We start from the raw sequence: 21,947 nt of genomic DNA, 5'->3' as shown, positions 1-21,947 counted from the left end.
CACATTACGGAAGCTGCTGTCGTCACGACAACATGTCAACAAGAAGAAGAACAAGAAGAAGAAGAACAACAGGACATCACAGCAGTGGCAGACGCAGCGGTGGGAGGGGGGGGGGGGGCGGAGTGGAGAGGAGGGGGTTTGTAGGCTAACCTAATAAGACTCCAGGTTAAACAAAGGCCAAACATGAGCTCTGATACAGCCCGACTCTTTAAGTGTCTGGGAGAGTAAATTCCCCAGGATCCTTTTCTGCATTCAAAGTGCACATTCCTCGTGGAGACGAATTAAAGGTAACCGGCATTTGAGCCCCCCACCCCCAACGCCCCCATCTTTTACCGCTCACCAGAGAGAGGGAGGAAGGGGAGAAGGGTTAGGAGGCGGGAAGGGCAGAGGGAGATCGGTGGTCTGGTTACCTTTCATCTGGTTGCTCTCCATATTGCCGTCTTGCATTTTACCTACGATGGACACATACAAGACAGTAACACCAAAGATAACCAAGGCAGACAAGTCAACAAAGAATCATCACATGGACAATCAACACACAGTGGAGGAGACCCCCACGACCCCTCCCAGCAAAAACAGAAAACAAATACAGGGAGACAGGAAAATGACTTTTAATAGAACGTCTTTGCAACATAGAAAGTGATATGTGAGTGGGCTGGGTTGCACAATTCAAAACCTTTCCAAAATGCTTGGGAATTCATGTTTGGGTGATCATTTCTTGAATATGATATAACACTTCTTTTACACAGTTGGAGGAAGGCCTGTCCATGTCTCTCGTTGCCATCCCAAGGCAGTTTGTGACCAGCGCTTAAATCAACTTGGGCATTATACACAAGGACCAATACAACCCAGATTGGATGATATAAGGTGACTGTCTTCTCTTTCAAAACACGTTTCAAGTTTCTTTTTCTTTTCAGACAAATGAAGTGCAAAAAATATATATATTTTGAGTAAAAAGAGAAACTTTAAAGCCACATATGGTGAATAGTGGTTTAAGAGTGGATTGCCATCCCACAACAGAGTTTGACCCTTATAAAGTGCCAGGCTGTTTTGTTTTGGGTTTTTTTTTTGCAAATAGTTTCCCTTCATCCCACTCCTGAAGCTCTGGAACTAAACATTTATCATATCTGCTTGTGTGTCTACAGTCACCAACCCAAGCACGTTAGCAGACTTGCAACAACTGGTTCCAGAGTTAAAGACTACCCCACAGCAGTGTGATGTGCCAGGCTGTGGATCTTTCTTACTTGCACTCGGAAATCAACCTGGGCATGCTATTCGTTCTTTGGTGATCAGTCACACAGTCATTAGCTGTTTATATGGAACTCCTGGTGGACTTGTGATGACCATTGGTTGAAGGGCGGAATGCCATTCCACAGCAGTGTGTCACCAGTATACGGTACTACTGAGCCGCTCATTACTTATGTGAGCCAGTTGTTTGTTCTAGAGCAGTGGTGTCAAACTCATTTTTGTTGCGGGCCACTTTGTTTCCCTTCGAGGGCCATTATGAATTTTGGGAAACCATATAAATGTTTAATCACCTCCACATATTATATACACAGCGCACAACAAATTGATGGATAACTCGTTTTAAAATCAGAAGTCAAAAATAATGACTGTTATTATGGATTACATAGGACCATTTGAAATTTTGGTTCAGACTTTAGCAAGCATTATGGAACTTGACATGCTTGATTTGCTCTCGCGGGCCACATAAAATGATGTGGCGGGCCATATCTGGCCCCCGGGACCTTGACTTTGACACCGGTGTTCTACAGTGTCCAACATAACCATGTTGGCTTGTTGGCTGACTTGTGACAACATTGGTTTGAACAGTGGGAAAGGCCATCCCACAACATTGTGTGGCCTGCATAAAGTGCCTGGCTCTTGTTGCTACACATGGTTATTTTCCTCACGCTATTGAAGCGCTAGACCTGAACATTCATTGGAACACAAGCCCATTGGCAGAATTGCACTGACAGGTTGAAGAGTGGAAGGCCATCCTACAGCAGCGTGTGACCAGGATGAGGTGTCAAGTTCCGTACGGTTCTTACTAACACTTGTAAGATGCACTTTGACGTGCTGTTTGTTCCAGAATGAAGAAAATATCCACACTGGCGGATTTATGGTGACATCGGATTGAAGAGTGGTGAGGACCACTCCATGGCAGTGTGTGACCAGCATATGGTGCTAGGATGTTGTGACTGCATATGCTTCTATCAAAGCTCTTGAACTGTTTTTTTAAGAGGTCAGCTTGTCCTTTAAATGTACACCATCATCTCCATCACCCAAAAAACAAAACATTGATTATCTTCTGGCAAATCCTGCTTGACGAGTGGAATATCATTTTGCAGCAGTGTGTGGCTAGCCTGAGGTGCTAATGAGTCTCTTTAACAGACTACTTTTGGAATCAGCTAGACCGTAAGAGAGTGAGCAACACAACCAAATTGGTTTACTACTCCTGGTTTAAAGTGGCAGGCCATCCCGCAGTAGTGTGTGCCACCAAGATTTCTCAGAGTGTGAAACGAACCGCCAAAAAGCCACAAACATGAATTTCCCAACATTTTGGTGTATGTTGACTTTGCGTGCGTTGCATCCATCGCACAAAGAAATGATTGATAAATCCACGGGCACATTTCATCCAACAAATTGAACAGGCTGTGCAACGTATGGTGAAGCATTTTAACATCGAACACAATGATGGCTTTGACAGCACACAATGGCAAAAGCGTGCACAAAGTATGCGAGCGTGCAGGATCACAGACTCAAAGGGAAGCAGAATGAATATGTGAAGAGGGAGGGAAGGCGAGAGAGCCTGAAAGACAAAAGCCTCCCACACGAAGTTACGTAAGGAGGGAAAATAAATAAATAAATAAACAAATCAATAAAAATTTACGTTTGGGGACACAGACTTTATTTAATTTGCTGGTGGATTCTTGCTTGCTGACGAAGTTTAATTTAAAAAGATGTCTTCCTCATATGTTTGCTTGTTGTCTGCCATGTTAGCTGTTTTAGCTATCGCGCTGCATTGTGGACGCCATTAGCTTTGTAGCCACTTAATTTTGTCTACAAATTAAGACAAAAATCTTAAATATGACCAGAGACAAATGCCGGACCTGTGGACATGGCTGCAACGTCTCTGATTCATACAGCAGACAGGAGAGTTGCGCTGAGAATGGCAAATCGCTGCATCTCGGGACACTGCAAGGTCGCGTCACAGTACAAATACCCGCCCAGCTGTGTCGAGCACAGGTTGAACGTTGGCGCCAGTATCCTTGGAGACGCTGCGGTGCCACGGTGAGTTAATCTTTTATTTCATCCTGAACCAGCAAAAACACGGATGAGAAGGAGATGCACTGAAGGAAGTAAAGATGCTATCTCTTTTGTGTGATTTTGTCAGCCAGATCTTCATTTATTGTTAAGTAGGAAGATATACACTCAGGCTAAAAATATATTATCTTTTCAGAATGATTTGTTAAATAAGGTAAGAACAGAATATATTTTCAGAATCTTTTGCATTCTCTTGAAATATAATACTTATTCCCATGTGCAAATGCACCATGGTTGGGAAGTCCGGTACTTTAGGCTTTAGCTGGTTGCCTCTGAAAACCGGTAGCATCAGGGCAAGCACAGCTAATGTGATAAGAGGCTTCATGTATGATTCTTTTCTGCTTTTTTTTTTAACTATGATGACCACCGCGATACAATTTTTTATTTTTTTTTAAGTGAAAGTGCGATGCAAGTTTTGTTTGTTTTTTTAATGGCATTCCTTGCACTGTATGTCTAATGAACCCCAATGGGGGGGGGGGGGGGTGAATACTGGTGTCAACAACTTACGACCTAGCCCAAATGCGGATAAAAAGCTTATAGCACCCTTGGTAAAAATCATGGAATCACTAGTGTCGGAGGACTTTTAGTTATTTCAATTTGTAGAAAAAAAGCACATCACACATGACATAAAACTAGTCATTTCAAATGGCAACTTTATACCTTGAAGAAAAACTAAAAGAAATCAAGAAACAACAGTGATCAGTGATAGTTTTGCAGGGGTGTCAAACTCATTTCAGTCGCGGGCTAATTTGGAGTTACGTTTTCCCTCGGAGGGCCGTTATGACAGTGAAACCACAAAATTATTATTTGTACACAAAAAATGAGCAGATTACTAGTTTTGAAATCAGTCAAGTCAATTATATTAGTTTGTTCAATTATTGCTCAAGTGAGTGTAAACTGTCAAACTAAATTATTGCAAAACCTCAGTTATTTATTACACATGACAATATGACATTTTGAGACACATTTTAGCTAATTGACACACATGATTTGCTTTCGTGGGCCACATAAAATGACCTGGCGGGCCGGATCTGGCCCCCGGGCCTTGAGTTTGACACCCGTGGTTTAAACCAAGCCGAGTAGGGAAAAAAAATGGAATCACTCAATTATGAAGAAAATTATGGAATCCTAAAAAACAACAGCAACAAAAGAACACTTCAACACACCACTAGTAATTTGTTGTACCATCTCTGGTTTTTAGAACTGCTCCAAGTCTCTGAGATTTCATGATAAACGATTCTCTTCATCAGTCTGCCTCCAACTTTCTCTAATTGCTTTTGCCAAATCAACTTTGGAAGGTTTCGTCAAAGATTTTCAATTGGATTGAGATCCGGACTAGTTGCAGGCCATGACAACGACGTCGTGTGTCTTTATTCAAAGAATGTTTTTAACAGATTTGTTCGATGGTGAGATGCATTCTCATCTTCAAAAATTATTTCATCATCCCCAAACATCCATCTACGTTGACGGTAAGAGACAGTACAAGGCCAGACAGTGGGGGGGGGGGGGGGGGGGTGGTAGTACAAGCAGAGAGTACAAGGCAGTGGATGTCTGACATGGTGAGGAGGTCAAAGATGACGACAGAGAGAGAATCAGAGGTTTTGTCAACCTACCATTAATAAGGTTGGCACTGCCTGGGGCGTTAAAGCCTGCCGCCCCATCCGTGGCAATAGTGGCGATGGGGTGGATGGGGGGATGCGAGCAGTCTAGCCAGTAACAATGGAAGCCCAACATAGATGGACACACACACACACACACACACACACACACACAAGAACAAAAACAAGACAGTGAACAGAAATAACATGGTTATAGGACAGGTAGCATTTTTCAGCATTTTCATTTAGTCACGATTAATGGCGCCGATTAAACGAGTGGCGTATTTATCATTCATGTAATGTGGTCAAAAACAAACAAGTAGAACATTGGACAGACACGAAACACACAGTCTAAACAGATCGTTTATGGGAAGGAATCTATGCACAGAAAGTACAACCTACGGATGAAGAGATTCCGTCCGAGCTCGCGTGGTGTTGTGGAAAGTGCAACGGGTCTCGCGGGCATTTTATTTGTCGGGAAGCTGCCATGTAAAGTTTGGAATGTGAAGGTTCAATTCATTGTAATTGAGTGAATGATGATGCCTTGAGGAGATTTTTCTATGTGAATGACTCGACTGTTAAAAAAACAAATTTGGTTAGTAGTGGTCACTTCATCTTCAAAGTGTGTGCACTGCAGCGCTCAGTGATTTTTATTTTTTTTTACAGGCGGGCTTAAAAAGTCTTTATTGTACTACAAATTTGATCACATATGCTTGGTCTATAGAAATTGAACCTCAATCCAGGATTTAAAGAACTATAGAACAGAATTGGAGGAAGAGTCTGACGGCCCCGATTTTTGCGCCCAGCGCAAGTTTAGCGCTAAGCGCCGTCTGACGGTGTGCATGGGTGGAGTTTTCTTTCTTTTTGTCATTGCGCCAATGGGCACAGATGGAAAGGGGCGTTGGTGCCATCATGTGCCGTTGTCAGATGGAACACAGCCAGCATGTTTGTATGGTGGAAGGACTCACACACACCCAGAGGGTACTTTTAAAAGTATATTTAAGATGATAATGATAATGATTCATTCAATGAATTGATTTCTATATTCAGAGGGATTGATGTAAGCTGTTGTCACATTTGTAAATGAAATACAATGACACCCATCACACGTTCGCGGAGCTCAGAATCTATCTACCTGTGCGCCGATTAAATTGACCAAAATTGTGTTGTTACAACCTGCGGCACAACTTAGACCTGCTTGTTGCGGCTCCAGGTAATACTGCAGTCACCCAATTGTCAGGCTTGAAAGAGGAACGCGCTTAGTCCACCGGAAAGCCCAGCGCGGCGCAACACGGCCTGCTAAACTCCCAAACACAGTAAACTGGATGCGTCGGTTTACAAAAATAGGGTCTTGAATCTTTATGTTGCTAGTCGAACAAACAGCCTGGATCATTTTGCATTGTTAGTCACATGCAACTCAAACGGAGGGAAAATTGTGGATTTTTCAAACTAGGTTCCTGAATCACATGGCAAACGCACTCCAGATAGAAATGTTCTGGTGTTATTTTGCAATACCTAGCTGACTCAGTCACAAACTAACTCACTCACTAAGTAACCCACAAAATAACTAACTGACCAACCAAAGAAGTGTCAAACTGGCTGACTAACCAACTCACTGATTAAGATAAGACAAGATAACCTTTGTTTTTTCCAAAATGGGGAAAATGTTTACGAACTGACTGACTGACCAAACAACTGCGCCAATACACTATAACCACTTGAGCTACCAACTAAAAACCGACTACCCGTGACCCTTGTTGAGGTGGGAGGTGACTTGAGGCTGATTATTAGCGCAGGGGTTAAAGGTCAAAAGAATTGAGAGCACCACCCCAGGGTTGAAACAGAGAAGATACTCTACCTGTGTTCTGGGGTCCGTCTTCCACTGCGCCTCCTTCAAGGCAAATGTGGCACAATGAGAAAAAGTAAAAGACAAGAACTCTCCTTGAGGTCCACGGCACCTCAACACCCAACCGCATTCAACCGAGCACACGATATACAGTATTTCAAGCATGGCCCGTTAGCATTGTGATTAAATCTATACTTTCAAGGCTTGTGGGCACAAATATTGCTTTTTGCGGGGGAATAAGATCTGAAAACACACATGAGTTATGTTTATTAATTAAAAAAACAAACAAACTAAAAATAGTATGGATAGGCTTGCCTTTCTTTTCTTTCTTCTCTTCTTCCTCCACGCCAGCTCCGAGCAGGGTGAAGATTATTCCAGTCTGAGAGTTGACGCCCACTGCGGTCACCACCATGCGCCCCGAGCCCTCCATCACATGGGTCCCTGCAGGGAAGATGGTTTTTTTTTTCTTTTTTTCTTCATGCTGTGTTTGCTCTTTTTATATTTTTGTCCTATGCTATATGAATATTGTTCAAGAAAAATACATGTTCAAGTAAAAAGGAACCATATTTAGTAACCTATAAATGTAAATCCAAAGGGATGCCGGACTTTAATACATGGGCCATTGAACAGCCGATCAGCAAAGAAAAGGTAAACCATAATAAAAAAAGAGTTCAATCAAAAGTGATGGAAAGAAGTTACAATTGTCATCACACGTTTCCTTCTTTACAAAATTTAACCCTTTCATGCACCCTGTAACCTGATAACATGATCAGCTGTCCACTGCAGTAACCGCTGTCCCCAGAAAGGGTTAACTAACTAGTCCCCTTCCATGGGTGCTACTAATACGCATATAACTCAAAAAAATAAACAAACAGTACAAAAAAAAACACAGGCAAAACACTGGTCTTGTAGTAATATTCATGTTATTTAAATCCCTAAAAGTAATAATAATAATTCAATATAGAGGCTTATTCCCTGCTAACATTGTTCTTGCATTTGTCTGGTGGAGTTAGAGTTGAAATATACAAACATTGTCATAGCACTCACACTAACACGCACACACACGCACATGCGCGCGCACACACACGTACTCGCAACGCAAGCCTGATTAACCTTTGGGAGAATGTGGGTGAATTTGAGGCTAATTAATGAAGGCGGCAAAACGGCACACAGCTAATTATCCAAAGATGGGAAAAAAAATGCTTGAGAGAGATTAATCCCCCCCCCCCTCTTTTTAAAAAAAAAAATTTCATCAGAGATCTTGTGCGACTCCTACAGTGACAGATGTGATTTATCTGATGCTGCAAACCCTTAAAATGCTCGAAGATAAGTTTAACGCACGCAAAGGGAAACAAACTTTTTCCTTTGTTTGGATTCATGCCAAGATAGTCAATTCAATGCATTCATGGAGTACGTTGCATGTAAAAAGAACGATTGCGCCCATTAATAACGAAAAGCTGTCCTCCACAAAGCAACGGGTAGATAAAGTGAAAAGAGAAACATTCACATTGATGTTAAATGGGAGCCAGCACACGGTTACCGCCAGCAATTAAAGCATTTCCGATTAAACTCCAAATGAAGTCGAGCAGTTCTAGGCCTCTCTTGGCATTTTTGTCATCGAATCCCCGGCATTTGAACAGGGATGTGTTGAGTTTTGATATGCACTGTGAGTTTATTGACATACCAGAAAGCAACATGGGGTCTTTGTCTGCGGCCTTCTTCACGTGATCAGACTCTCCGGTCAGCGACGACTCGTCGATCTTCAGGTCGTTGCCTTGGATCAACACTCCGTCGGCAGGGAGCAAATCACCTGAGAAACAAAAAGGCAGGAGCTCGGTAACAACACAGACACGCTTGCATTGAAATGTTTGTTCTTCCGACTTTCATAGGCAAAATAAATTGACGTATGGCTTTACCGTATTTGATTTGCGCGATGTCGCCCACCAGTATGTCCGATACGGGCAGCTGGATGACTTGGCTTCCGCGGACCACCTGGAACTTCTGCTCCTGCTCGATGCGGCTCTGCAGCCCGCGAAACTGTTTCTCCTTGGACCAGTCGTTGAAGGCGGTCACCAGCACCACGCACACCACCGACAGGAGGATGGCGGCGCCCTCGATCCAGCCCGCCTCCGCCTCGCCCTCATCCTCCACGCCGCCCTGCACCGAGCCGCAGGCTGTCCAATGGAGACAGTGTTATTTGGAACCTGTGCCATTTAGTGTGGGGCCAAACCAAAAACCTCCAAACCACTTAAACTGGGCGTCAAAGATCATGATTACTTTAATTTGGAACGTAACGCACTTTTAGCTCACATTGGAAACTGCAGTCTGTGTTGTGAACAATGTAAAGAGTTTATAAACAACATTTAATTTTCTATCATTTAGCATGCGTCCATGGCACTGAAGTAACCACTGTAGAAATCTGCACTGTCATTCTTTTCTTTTTTAAATTACTTTTCACGACACAGTAATTTATTATCAATGATTATCTTTGCAATTTGATCTTTGGACAGGAACCTTCATGACTGAATGTCCTCAGATAAGTAAAATAGTAGAATAGGAATACTAAAATATACAACACAGAATATCAATAATTTGAACATGAATAAAAAACATCTAAATATAACATGAAAATGAAATTTCAAGTGACAAAATAAAACACAAAAAACATGTAAAAAGTATGTCAAAAATAAAACACATTTAAAAATATAAAAAAGATATATAAAATATAAATAAAATGCTACAAAACAATTAAAATATGACTGCAAAGAGAAAATACCAAAAATCAAAAGTGAAATAATTGAATCAAATCAACTTAAACCATCAAACACAATATATCACATTAAAATGATTGTAAATTAAAGATAAAATATTCAGTAGAAAATTATCAACAGCAGAGCCCGTTTCAAAATCTGTATCCGCACTGACAATAAATCATCGAAAAATAATGCATGCAACCAATCACGATGTGCACCATTACACAGCAACTCATAATCTTCCCCTTGTCTTGCATTTTCAATCTCTCAAGTATCGACATGTTAAAGGGGAGCGTTTTTTTAATTTTAAATAATGACTAAGTTATGAGCACAATGATTCCGTTGGCACAAGTCAGCCAGTTTTGCCGAATGCGCACTCCTCACTCTGCCACATTAACAGGCAACCGCCAAAATGAGAAGTCAAGAAATTTAGCGCCTCAATATATTCACACAAGTATTTAATAACCGATGAATTTGTCTGGCTAATACAACTGGTCTGGCATAGCTACACACAAAATATAAATGAGACCATTTCTGATCCCTCTGGTCATTCTCCAAAGTTTTTCCAGTGCTCAAAATGATGACTGGTCCCTTTTGGTGCGGCGGGCCAAGTGCCATTACTCTCATCTCACTACGGGCGGTGGTGACTTATGGCGCTGACTCAGCTCCTCATTATGGGTCTTCGTTTCCTGTTTCACGGCTCGCGGGGCTATTGTATGGACACTGGGTGCTCAAGGTTATTTCTCGGCGCAACACTTCATTAACCTCCCGCGAACACGCCGGTGCACATGCAAGTATGCGCGGTGAGTCATATGACATGCCCCCCCCCCCTCACCCCCATCCCTCCCCTCCCTTTCTTCCAATGTGAAACCTGACCATGTAATGAAGAAGAAAACATTTCGGTGTGAATGTGTGTCAGCGGTGACATAAATCAGAGTTGACCTGAGCAGAATGATGTTATCAGTGCTCGGTTGGTGTGTTTAAAATGAAGTAAAAAGACCAGTCGAGCGCAGACCTCCGCCATTGCCAAACCATCCTGAACATGTCCGTCCGATCTTGACCAAATGAATTTGTGTTATTTAGTGAATTAAGTAAGCATTTTTTTAATGTCATCATACGTGAGTCTGTTGACAAAATAACAAAGCCCTCATCAAGACTTAGAATTTAAAGGTATGAGTTGATGTAGTTTGTCGTGAACAATTTATGATTACATATGTAGGCCTAGCTCTGGATAAAATAGTGAGGCATGTTGTCTCAGCAAACAAAATGAACACCGGGATAGCAGTCACTTAAAAAAATAGCCATACTCTCGAGTCCCCAATATAGAGATAACGTGATTTAATTAATGGTATTATATTTCAGCCGGAAGTAGAAAAGCACGTAGTCTTGGTGCCCAAGATGCACGCAAGTACGGTCAGCATCAGTGGGCAATCAAGGCAGCCCCATAAAATAAAACAATCCAAACTCCCCGTGCTCATGTCCAAACTCTGCATACTTTGTTTTGACAGTTAAATTTCAAATCACATTTTTGATGAGTAGTTGGGCCTACTATGCTACTTTATGGCATTTTAATGTACCGGTAGGTCACTCTGGTGATGTGTACAGAGATACATATTTGGGACTTGGTGTCAAAAGTTTAAAAATGCCTTGCCAATATGGTGAGTATCAAGTAATTGTGTACAGATTTATGAGTTTAATAAGCAGTAGAGATTATTGACCAAAAATATTTTTTTTGTGATTACGTCATCAGATGAAAAATTATTCACAAAATAATTACCGAACTTGATAGCCGTTATAATTTTTCTTTTTTTAAATTTGACGGGCATTTTTTGTGAACCCATAAAGTGAACCTCCTTTATCAAAGGGGGAACATTGCAAACCCAGCCTCAATGGAGAAATCAAAGATATGGAGAGCCCATGTAAAAAAGAAAAAAAAAAGAAACAAAAAGTCTTGTTTTAACAGTTCAGTTATCCTCCTGTGTGCTTTAAACACATTTCAGTGTTTTTAATTTTTTTTTTTTTTTACTGTCAATAAATGACTGAAAAGGGCATCAGGGATTGTGGCTCTCCTTTCCCAGATGCGAGAGCATGACAGAAGAGGCAACTTGCACTTTTGTTTTTTCGACGGCAGAGATAAGTAAGTGCACTCACACTCTCCGGTGCTCTCTCCAGGCGGGTGGTAGAAGGAGAGGCCCAGCGAGATGAGGGCGGCGACCTCCAGGATGATGAGGGTGACGTCCTGCAGGGCCTCCCATACCAGTTGCAGGAAAGTTTTTGGCTTCTTTGGAGGTATCAGGTTTTTCCCAAATTCTTCTTTCCTCTTGTCCAAGTCACCTTGAGCACCTGTGAGTCCTGAGACAGTGAAGAAATGCAAAGAGGATGGTCAGGAAGAGGACAGAATGATTGCATGGGGTGGGGCATATCTAGATAGGACCCACTCAAGATTCAAAGCATACCACATCTGTTGGGAAATTTACTGCATCGATGGGAAGGAACCGTTCATGATCCAAAGAATAATACATCAAGTGTTAATTATCCACCAATCTATGTATCTGATGGAACAGCTCACGTTCCAAAGTATACCACGCCAGATCTATCAATGGAAATTCCTTTGCATTGATTCTTGCTCAGACACCAAAGCGTACCGTATCGCGTGTTACCTATTTATCAGTCTATCTATGCAAAGGATACACTCTGGATCCAAAGCACAAAAATACAGCTGATTTGGCGCCATGTAAATAAAACCGAATTGATCTGAATCCAGTCAATGCAACTGTCACTTTGTGTGACGAACACGCTTTGTAATGCCCTCACCTCCGTCAGATATATATGCTCAAGTCCCATCAACACAATATAAGAACTACAATATGACAGCATTCCAGTTCACTTTATTCTACTATGCAGAACATTTTGACACATAAATCCACAAGCTGTTATTCATTCAAATAATGACAACAAAATAATTTGTTGTCATTATTCTATTGCATGTTTTGAAAGCTGCTACATTGTTACTAAAGGAGGAGGATAACAGCCCTCGAGGACTGGAGTTTGACACCCGTGGTCTATGGCATGGAGACACTCACAATCCACCACATACCACATATTGAACTATGTATCTCGCAACATAGAAAAACGGACAGCGCCCATTCCAAGGAATACGACATCATGTGCAAACGATCAATTTACCAATTGAAAGGTACTGCTCAGAATCCAAAGCATACCACATCAGTTATCTCTCAATCAATCAATAAGTTGATTGAAAGGAACCGTGGGAAAAAAAAGGTCACGATCCAAAGCATACCACAACGCTGGCTATCTATCTACGGAAGGAATGTGCTTCTCATTGCCGCCCCTTCGTGTGTTTGCACAGAAGCATTGTGCACCCTCACACAAGGGCAGACAGGAGCACGTCATGATGTCGAGCAGTCGTGCATCACCGGGGTCTCCCGGCAGAGCCCCTGGATGGTACCTGGTGACGTGTCACATGTGCACCGCATCTGCACAAAATAGCCGGTGAATGACAAGAGGGGGTGGATCAATCATCAAATAAGTACAGCTATGCAGAGGAGGCAGGGAAGGGGGGAGGGCGTAAGGAAAGCGGAGCATTCCAGGCTCCTACGTTGGAGAATGCCCTCGTTACAAATAGCTCTGTCTATAAATAGCTTCATTATCCATTCCTTTTAATTGTCTCTGAAATAGGAGCTAGCATGCTCTATCATTGAACTCACACAGCAGCAGCGGCAGCCCGTCACGCATCAGACGTGTGCGTGCACGTGCATGTTTTGGTGGATCTCGGCAGCACGTGTGTGTGCGTGCGTGTGTGTGTGTGTGTGTGTGTGTGTGTGTGTGACAAATAATGACCTTTTGATGTCCTTTCAGCCGCGGCGTCAATACACACATTTCCCCACTGCTTCAAAGGGTTTATTCATCCGCAGCAGAAAGATGTAAAATCAATAAATATGCAAATCTCCACATGGCCCACATTTCCATGCGGGAGAGGGAGCTAGTTAAAAGCGGCAAAACTGCACCAACCGCTGTTAGCCATCATTAGCATGGTTAGCGGTGATGCGGCATCAAAAAATAGAATGCGCCGCATGCATGTTAATGTTTGGGCTGCCGTGTGATGGGACTTCAAGGCTCGGTGTAACATCCGAGATTGAAACTTAACCGCAGTGCTGATGCAGTGATAACACTTTTTTTGTAATGCTGTTAAATGGAAGGTAAGGGGACCGTTTCAGGGTTGATTTGTTCTTGTGCAACATTGGAAGAAAACCTTTCAAGTGCTCTCTAAATACAGTTGAATTTATTTTTTTGAATGTCATTTTTTTAATGAGATTAAAGTCGTATTTCATTTTGAAAACTTGTGAGATGAGAATATATGTTTTTCAAATATTTCATATATTTTTTTCTTCATCAAAAGGATGTCTTAATGATATGAGATATTTTCATTTAGCTCATGGTGGCATTCGCCTTTCATTTACAGATAGGACCTGGAGGTGTGAACAACTACCCTGAAGGAAGGTCTCAAAATCTCCAGAAGTCTCCAATAAAACCACAAATTGCTTTTTTTTCTTCTTTCAAACATAGCGATAAAGGAGTCGGAAAAGTTGCTAAATGTAGCCACAAAGCTAGCATAAGTGATTAGCCCTTGCTATGTCACAACGCCCGTGCTTAGCCCTTGATCATCATGGTCACAAAAAGCATGTGCATGAGACAAACCTTGCTGTAATTTTTTTAATCATTAATGTATGAAGACTTTTAGATTCAAATGATAAAAAAACAAAATCATTATGTTTGTTTTTAATGAATAAATGAAGTTATTTTTCCCCCATGAGCTGTATAAGAAAGGTGACGAGCCAAAGAAGAAAAGCATTATTAGAGCTGTTTAAAGGCGGAGAGAGAGAGACTACTGCTGCTGTCTGTTCTCCCTCGAAACAGTTCAGGGCTGCTAATTCGCTGATCTGTCAAATGTTGCCGGCTCTGATTCAAATCTGCTGTGACATACGGCGCCTACCAAACATCCTGTTTCCAAATACATGAGACAGGGACATGAAAACCAAGAGGAAAATTTAAAAAAACTTGCCTCGTTCGCTCTCTCACTCTCTGCATGAGGATTTTGGTCTCCCAGTGAGTAGGAACATGATGGCATATTTTAACAGTGGGCTAAAAATAAATCTCTATGGAAACACTATGCGTCCCACTCATGTGGAAATACCCGCAAGTCTAAACCTTGAAGAAAGTGTGAATTAAGTGCGTGTGAGGTCCATCTTTATCGGCATGTCCAGTCGCACTCATGCAAAAAGCAAGAAATGATAATCGGGGATTGAACTATGCAGTGACCTTGAAATGTCCTTGAAGAGCAGCAAAGAGATTACAGTTTATATTCAAGTTACTTCTCATGATATGTGTCCGATGCGCGTTTGATTTTGTAACCCCCGCCCCCTTCATCACGGGGGAGTCGTCATGGCAACAGGCCACCATGATGATCATCAACGCATTGATGGGAGAAAAGTGGAGTGAATCAATATGTCCGCATTCTCAGTCATTCTTTGAAAAGCGAGATGGGAATAAAGAGCAGAAATGGTAGAGAGGCTTCAAGTGTGACTCAGAGGGGGAAAGTGTGAGCGAGAGCACACGGTGACAGAGAGAGTAGGCTGACTCTATTGTGAATAATAAGCCATCAGCGAGCGAGCGGCTAAAAGGTGGATAATTATCATGCTGCGGTTACGAGATGGCATGATGGAGAAATGTATCACCATGTCCTTGATAGTGACCTACATCAAAACCGCAAGTATGGTACTAACCAAGATGTATTAGGGAACAAAAAATGGATCTACAGCAGCCAATCGCCATTTGGCTGCATCTTTTCCCAAGGACACTGACAGCAGACAGTCAGAGTTGAGAATCGAACTGCTGACCCTTTGGTCCCTGGACGACCAGCTCTATCAACTGAGCCACAAAAAATGAAATCATGAAAATAGATCAGGTTTTAATCATCCTGACCTTGAAATGTGAGAACATTTTGTTTGAGGGCATCTTAGTCCCAGCGTTCTAAAAATTACACCATACCGGTAGTTTACATTTTAGTCGGCTATAAGATGGCAGTGAGGTGAATATATCGGCTCCTCTGTCAAAGAAGACACATTTGAGGCACCACGCTGGGCACTCCCATCATGCAACATATATAAATGAAAGAGATGACACAAGGAAGGAAGTGGACCACACCCGACAAAACAGCAGGTCCACCCACATAAATATGCAGAAAGGATGAGCGAACATCCCAATACACACACTTGCACAGATTGGAAAGATGAATGGATGGGTGGGTATATGGATGGATGGATAGAGAGTGACTTGCTTGCGCGCAGCATGACATGGGGCCAGCTCAAGTTGATGTGTCATGACTTGCGTAGCAGCACTTCACGTGCAAGCTTACACGGACCTGTGCACACCCCGATGAGCAGTCATAGCTCAAGACTACTCTAGCGTGCAGGCAAACAAGTACGAAAAAACAACAAACAGAAAACTGTCATTCCATAGAACGCATATCTCAAGACTGTACCTTTTTTATTTATTCCGGAAATAAATATGACAATTTCTCATTAAACCCCAAGACTTTTTTTTCTTAAAAGGTAGGCGTCGATAGCTAGCCAGCTAAATAGCTTGCTAACAAAATGGCTAGCTATCTGATCTACGTAGCTAGCGTTCCTAGATTATGATTACAGATAGATAGATAGATAGATAGATAGATAGATAGATAGATAGATAGATAGATAGATAGATAGATAGATAGATAGATAGATAGATAGATAGATAGATAGATAGATAGATAGATAGATAGATAGATAGATAGATAGATAGATAGATAGATAGATAGATAGATAGATAGCTGTGGCAACTGACTCATTTCCACTCTTTTTGGGATGCTATTTTGGTGATCACGTGATCACTATGCTGCATTGCCTTCAGAAAATTTAGCTCTCGTCTTGCTTGTTAAAAATGTGCTTTCCGCGTCTATTTTTATTCATCACAACAACTGTAGCTTTAAGAAAGCAGAACAGAACATTTAGGAGAAAATAACAGTAATAGAACAGAAAGCGTAAGATAAAACATTGACAAGAATACAACCAGTGGCGAAGCTAGACTTGAATCATTATTGACAATATGTTTCCAAATTTTTGTTTTGTGGACCACTTGAGATGATGTAGAGTGGAATCTATTCTGTGGCTTCATCTTCAATTTGATTATTTTTAGACAGTATTTCGTTGTTAATCACACACACGGCGGGAAAAACTCATCTTTGACTGACCAAAAAGTGTTGAAAGCTCGCTGGCACATATATACGGACTATTGCACAAAATTTTGAGGCATTTGGGGACATGCAGACAAAGTTTCACCAAATTTGTACAATGCGTGAGAAAATTATACATGCGTGTCACCGAACCTTGGATGGCGGAGACATAGGAGAGCCTTCCACTAGGACAAGCCAGCCAAAAACAATCAGTTCACTTTTTTTTAATAGCCAAGAGAACAGTGCCGTGTTCAGAGTACTTTTAAAAAGCTTTGCAAAAAGCCAGATCAAATGAAGAAATACAGCGTGCAAGTGTGTGTGTGTATGTGTGCGCGTGTGTGTGTGGGGGCAGCTGTACAAGTGGGTGAGTTTAGCTGTCAGGCACTGTGCTCTATGAGTCTGACTCATGCGAGTGATAACGGAGTGGAGTGAGAGAACACAGCTCACAGCTCCCTTTTTCACACTCACAAACTGACACACACATGCATGCACACACACACACACACTCATCCCACTTCACAATGTATCTGAGCATCGAGTAGGACCAATTTTGTTCAGACGAAACAAATTGTGTGAAAACATCAAATGAAGAAGTCATCTGACATAAAATTAGGCATCTTTCGACCCAAAGTACACGCGCATACCACATACAAACGCATACATGCTCTTTTGTTTCCATGACAATGATTCTCGCAGGGTTATTTTGTTTCTTTTTTCAAATGCGGGGAAAAGTGCAACCTTATGCAAGGAAAACAATTATGAAACGTGAACGAAAACAGACTGAAAAGATTCATGGGGAGGAAAAATATTAACTGTACTCCTGTAAAAAACAAAAACAAAAGAACCCCACGCCCAACATACTCCCATATATCATATTGCAATATGACTCGCACTTTCTGCAGTTGAGCAAATGAACAGCTAATGTATTTGTTAACGCGACCATCCAACCTACGTAGGTTAGTTCGTTGGCAATCACTCTGCAATTGCTTTAGTCAAGGAAGTGCTGCGCCCTGTTGCACGGCCACAATTAACCATAGTTCAGTTTGGTGGACAAAATAATGACAAACAAAATTACATACAGAGGAAAGACCGAGACAGGGCATGTCCAAGTAGTGAACAAAATAACTGAACATGTCCAATACAGTACGTCCATGATGTAATGAGGCAAGTCGACATGTTCACAAGCCCTACCAAAACTGCTAAAAATTTGGAGGGAAAAAAATCAAATAAAATCATTGAAACCCGAAACTTATGAGCAATTACCAAATGAGCAATGAAAGTGCGCACGGTATGCATATCATCAATCTTCGGAAAGAATGAAAAGTGAGAGCGCCCTTGACAAAGCAGGGGACACGGCGCGTGATCTTCCTGTATCTCCCATCTGGATGTCAGTATCTGGTTTCAACCCTTGGATCAGATACACTTGCAACACAAAAGGAGGGACAGAGAGCCCTTCATACCCAGAGTAGCAGAGAGAGTCATGAAATAGTCATCTCGAGGCAGTATCATGCAGAAGCATCCCTATCCCCATGGATAAGAAGCCCCATGTCATGTTAAAGCTAAAAGGTAAGCAGAGCTGCACTGAGAGTATTTTGATGAAAACATGTCCGACATTTTGACAAAAAAGAATTAAATAATTGTGACATTTTTTTCTTTTTTAAATTTTTTTTATCATGTCTCATTTAAAGAATAACAGAATGTTTTTTTTCAGTTTGGCTCACAAGCAGTCGACCCATCGGGACAATGGTAGCGTGTTGAACCCTATTTGATCTGTCACCTCACTCCGCCTGTGAAATCCTTTCCAAGGCAACAACAAATGATCCATCTGATGCATAGATTTGCCTCTTTTAATACTCCTGAAATAACAAAGGTGCATTTATAAATGTACACCACACCGTTTTACGGGGGTTGGGGGCGGGAGGGCTCCAGCAGAAGAGGAAGCCTTCAATTATTCATGGGTTTATGCTATTCATGGCAGGGCTCGGTCCCCGTACCCTGAGAACAGCAGTGGTTCAGGGGTTTGTTTTTTAAGGTGAGTCAGCAAATTTTCGCCGTCGTGCTCCACCCAAACGCTTTTAACAAAAAGCCAAATGTGTCGCAGTTTAGCATCTTAGATGATATGTCCATAGAAAGAAAGTGCTTCCACGGCTGGTTCGATGCAATCCGTCCGTCTTTGGTCGACTTGTATTTGTGACACGTGCTCATGTTTGTAGGACCACCACTAAAACCTCATCCAGAGTGACAACGTGCAATGTAAGGCTATTGGACTTTTAGTCCAAAATATGGCAATTAAGGATGGGAATTTGACTAAATCTCCGCCTTTGAATGTCGTTAGCGGTTGTGTTTTGAAATGCTTGAAGGTGTTGCCTTTGCTTCTGTGAAGCACACTGAGTTGCCTTGTGTATGAAACGTGCTAGAGAAATAAAGCTGGCTAAAATTAAGAGAGTTTTACATCTGGAGTTGCTCCCTGATTTGTGGATTTTAAAAACGTTTTGAGATGTGGAGTGTCCGAGTAACACCCTACAGAGTGTTAGGATAGGCGAGGGAGAGACCATCCCTGGAAAAGCGCTGACAAGAAGGGGAAATGAGCCAGTTATAGCCGGGGAGGGACTGTGCGTTTGCAGCTAAAAGCATCACTACGCCTGTCAACTTGCTTGTCAAGGCGCCTTCCAAGTGGTGGTTCACACTCAGAACGTTCTGCGGGACATGATCTGAATGTAAATGTACAATGGAATACTGGAGGAAGAAGCGCATGTATTGGAAGCTGAGGAGGGTATCAGACTTTATTTATTCAAACTCATAGTTGCTTATGAGGCAGCACGGCGGGGCATTGGCTTGTCACAACCGACTCACAATGCAGAGGTCCGGGGGTTTGATTCCGGACTCTGGCCTTCCTGCGTGGGTTTTCTCCGGGTACTCCGGTTCCCTCCCATATTCCAAAAACATGCATGATAGGATGAAGTAAGGCAACATCAGCTTGGCTAAGGTAATGGAGCCAGAGCTTTAAGGCATCTGTACGACTGGTTACTGTCTTGAATGTTCACTACAAATTACCACAGTAAGTACTTTTAAGGAAAAGAAATATATCTAGTAGGTGGGGTACACCCTGAACTGGTTGCCAGCCAATCGCAGGGCACACGTAAATAAACAACCACCCGTGCACACACTCACACCGTGGGACAATTTGGAGTGTTCAATCAGCTTCCTATGCATGTTTTTTGGAATGTGGGAGGAAACCGGAGTACCCAGAGAAAACCCACACAGGCCTGGGGAGAACATGCAAACTCCACACAGGAAGTCCGGAGCCGGAATTGAACCGTGCACCGCGAGGCTGACGCGCTAAACAGTCAACCACCGAACGTTTCTACTCTAACAAAGGGAAAATATTCTAGTCTAGTTAGCTCAAAATTTGGGTTAGTGTTGAGAGAAAATAATTGTGTTGGTTTTCTGCCGCTGCGACGTATTGGTGAAGTGATTACCATGACAGATGACCATAAGAACAAAACGAAACCAGATGTCACCATATTATGCATATGAGAGTAATGTCAACATACAATGTTACATGGTACAGCAAATGTAATTAAAACGCTCCAAGGTGAAGTTTTCCTTGATAGGAACAAAATAAAAAGCCTGTTTATTGGCATGTTTCCACTTAATTTAGTCAATCATCACTTGGGACAGCTTAAGCGACACTCCCCGGCCATGTCATCTGTGTGTGTGTCATTTCCACTGGCAAGCTACGATCTATGAAGAGAAATACCAAACTAATCGACATCACAGCTTGCTTATGAGATTTTAAACAGGTGAGAAGTGATCGCACTTCATGCTCCGTCCCAGTGGAAACGTTGGTTCACAAGCCATTAGCAGCTTTTGGAAGGTGGCTCGTTGGTACGTAAACAGGTACGGTATCGCTGCAAGGCATGAGTGCTCAAGTAGGCACAGTAACACTCAACACCCTCACACCCACACGCGCAGCTTGCTACGCAACACAGCTAGCTACAACTGTCAACAGTGAATAAATTATGATTAGCCAGACATACCTGTGATTGGGAAGAAAAATCATTCAGCTAAGAATGGAATACCAGGACAGGGGTGTGACGTGCAAAGTAAGTCCCATCAGTCACTCTGCCCGTCCTATTTCATACATTACACCACCAAGTTTTGAACCATTTTCGTTTCTTTTATGATGAAAATATGTCACGGTTACAGGGGGGCACAGAGGAGTTGAAGGGGGGTGTGCAATTTGAAAAAAGCTGACCTAGAGCAAAGTTTGTCCAAATAAAAAGATGTAAATTTTTAAAGAAAAAAAAAAAGTTTCACCATATTGATAATTAGAAACACCGCGATGTAACACATGATGACCTCGTGGTAGTGGACGGAGGTTGCAGAGCTGAGGACATGACAGTCGGTCAAAATAGTCACTCTGGTTGGAATCACCACATGAAACTTAGTACAACACCTAGGATTTTTTATTTTTTTAATCGGAAAATGGTTTCGGAGAAATTGAGGGGAGGGGGGGTTTCCCCTGACGCCTTAAAAAAAAGTGTGTTTGGAGAATATCGCTAAAAGAAAATGTGATCCAAAATCCCTTCAATTTAAATTTGATCTATCATGACATCTCTTCAACCCTTTTGTTACCTCTGCTGCTCTGGGAAGGCCTTATCTGATTGGCTAATAAGGTTCAGTTAAAAACACCCACCAATAAGCGCAGGCAACATTTGTGTAAAGAGCAGTGTGGGAAGTATAACACTGCAGGTCATCTAGTTCAGAAATATTTTTTTTCTTTCCATGAGTATGTTTGTTTTGGGGGATTTTAGAGGAATGCGTAGTGCTCATTCCATGTTTTTCAACAAAAAGTTCCACAAAAATGGAGGCCATTCATCACGTCACAACGAAATGAGTTTGACCACGGCTCTCTTCGTTCATGGCTGTTTCTTTTTCACAGTCTTGATAACTTTGGTAAAAATATTACCACGTTGGGGGACAACAATTCCTTTCAACATTAACCGGCATGAAGTTTCAGTGTGCCCGTTTTTATTGCACAATTTAAAAAGACAAGCCTACCTCGAAAAAAGGGATATCCCCCCCCCTTCTATACGGTCTGTCCTCTAATGAGTCACACCTGTGTTGGA

At 42.1% G+C, this 21,947-nt stretch overlaps 1 protein-coding gene across 5 annotated transcripts in view; it reads right to left on the bottom strand.

Moving 5' to 3' along the window:
* The window catches only part of atp2b2 (ATPase plasma membrane Ca2+ transporting 2), a 101,758-nt gene that overhangs the window by 44,594 nt on the left and 35,217 nt on the right, over positions 1–21,947 (bottom strand). For all 5 annotated transcript variants that reach the window (XM_086116804.1, XM_086116807.1, XM_086116803.1 and 2 more), the window contains exons 3-9: positions 11,676–11,876; positions 8,688–8,945; positions 8,456–8,581; positions 7,087–7,212; positions 6,784–6,816; positions 4,941–5,033; positions 411–452 (exon numbers count right to left, since the gene is read on the bottom strand). In XM_086116804.1, coding sequence (XP_085972930.1) covers positions 411–452; positions 4,941–5,033; positions 6,784–6,816; positions 7,087–7,212; positions 8,456–8,581; positions 8,688–8,945; positions 11,676–11,876 — 879 coding nt within the window. The remainder of the gene's footprint in view (positions 1–410; positions 453–4,940; positions 5,034–6,783; positions 6,817–7,086; positions 7,213–8,455; positions 8,582–8,687; positions 8,946–11,675; positions 11,877–21,947) is intronic.

Source organism: Hippocampus guttulatus, chromosome 8, assembly GCF_054856545.1.
Source record: "Hippocampus guttulatus isolate MCC_2025c chromosome 8, RoL_Hgut_1.0, whole genome shotgun sequence".
Classification (NCBI taxonomy): Eukaryota; Metazoa; Chordata; class Actinopteri; order Syngnathiformes; family Syngnathidae; genus Hippocampus; species Hippocampus guttulatus.
This window is presented reverse-complemented; position numbering and strand designations above follow the sequence as displayed.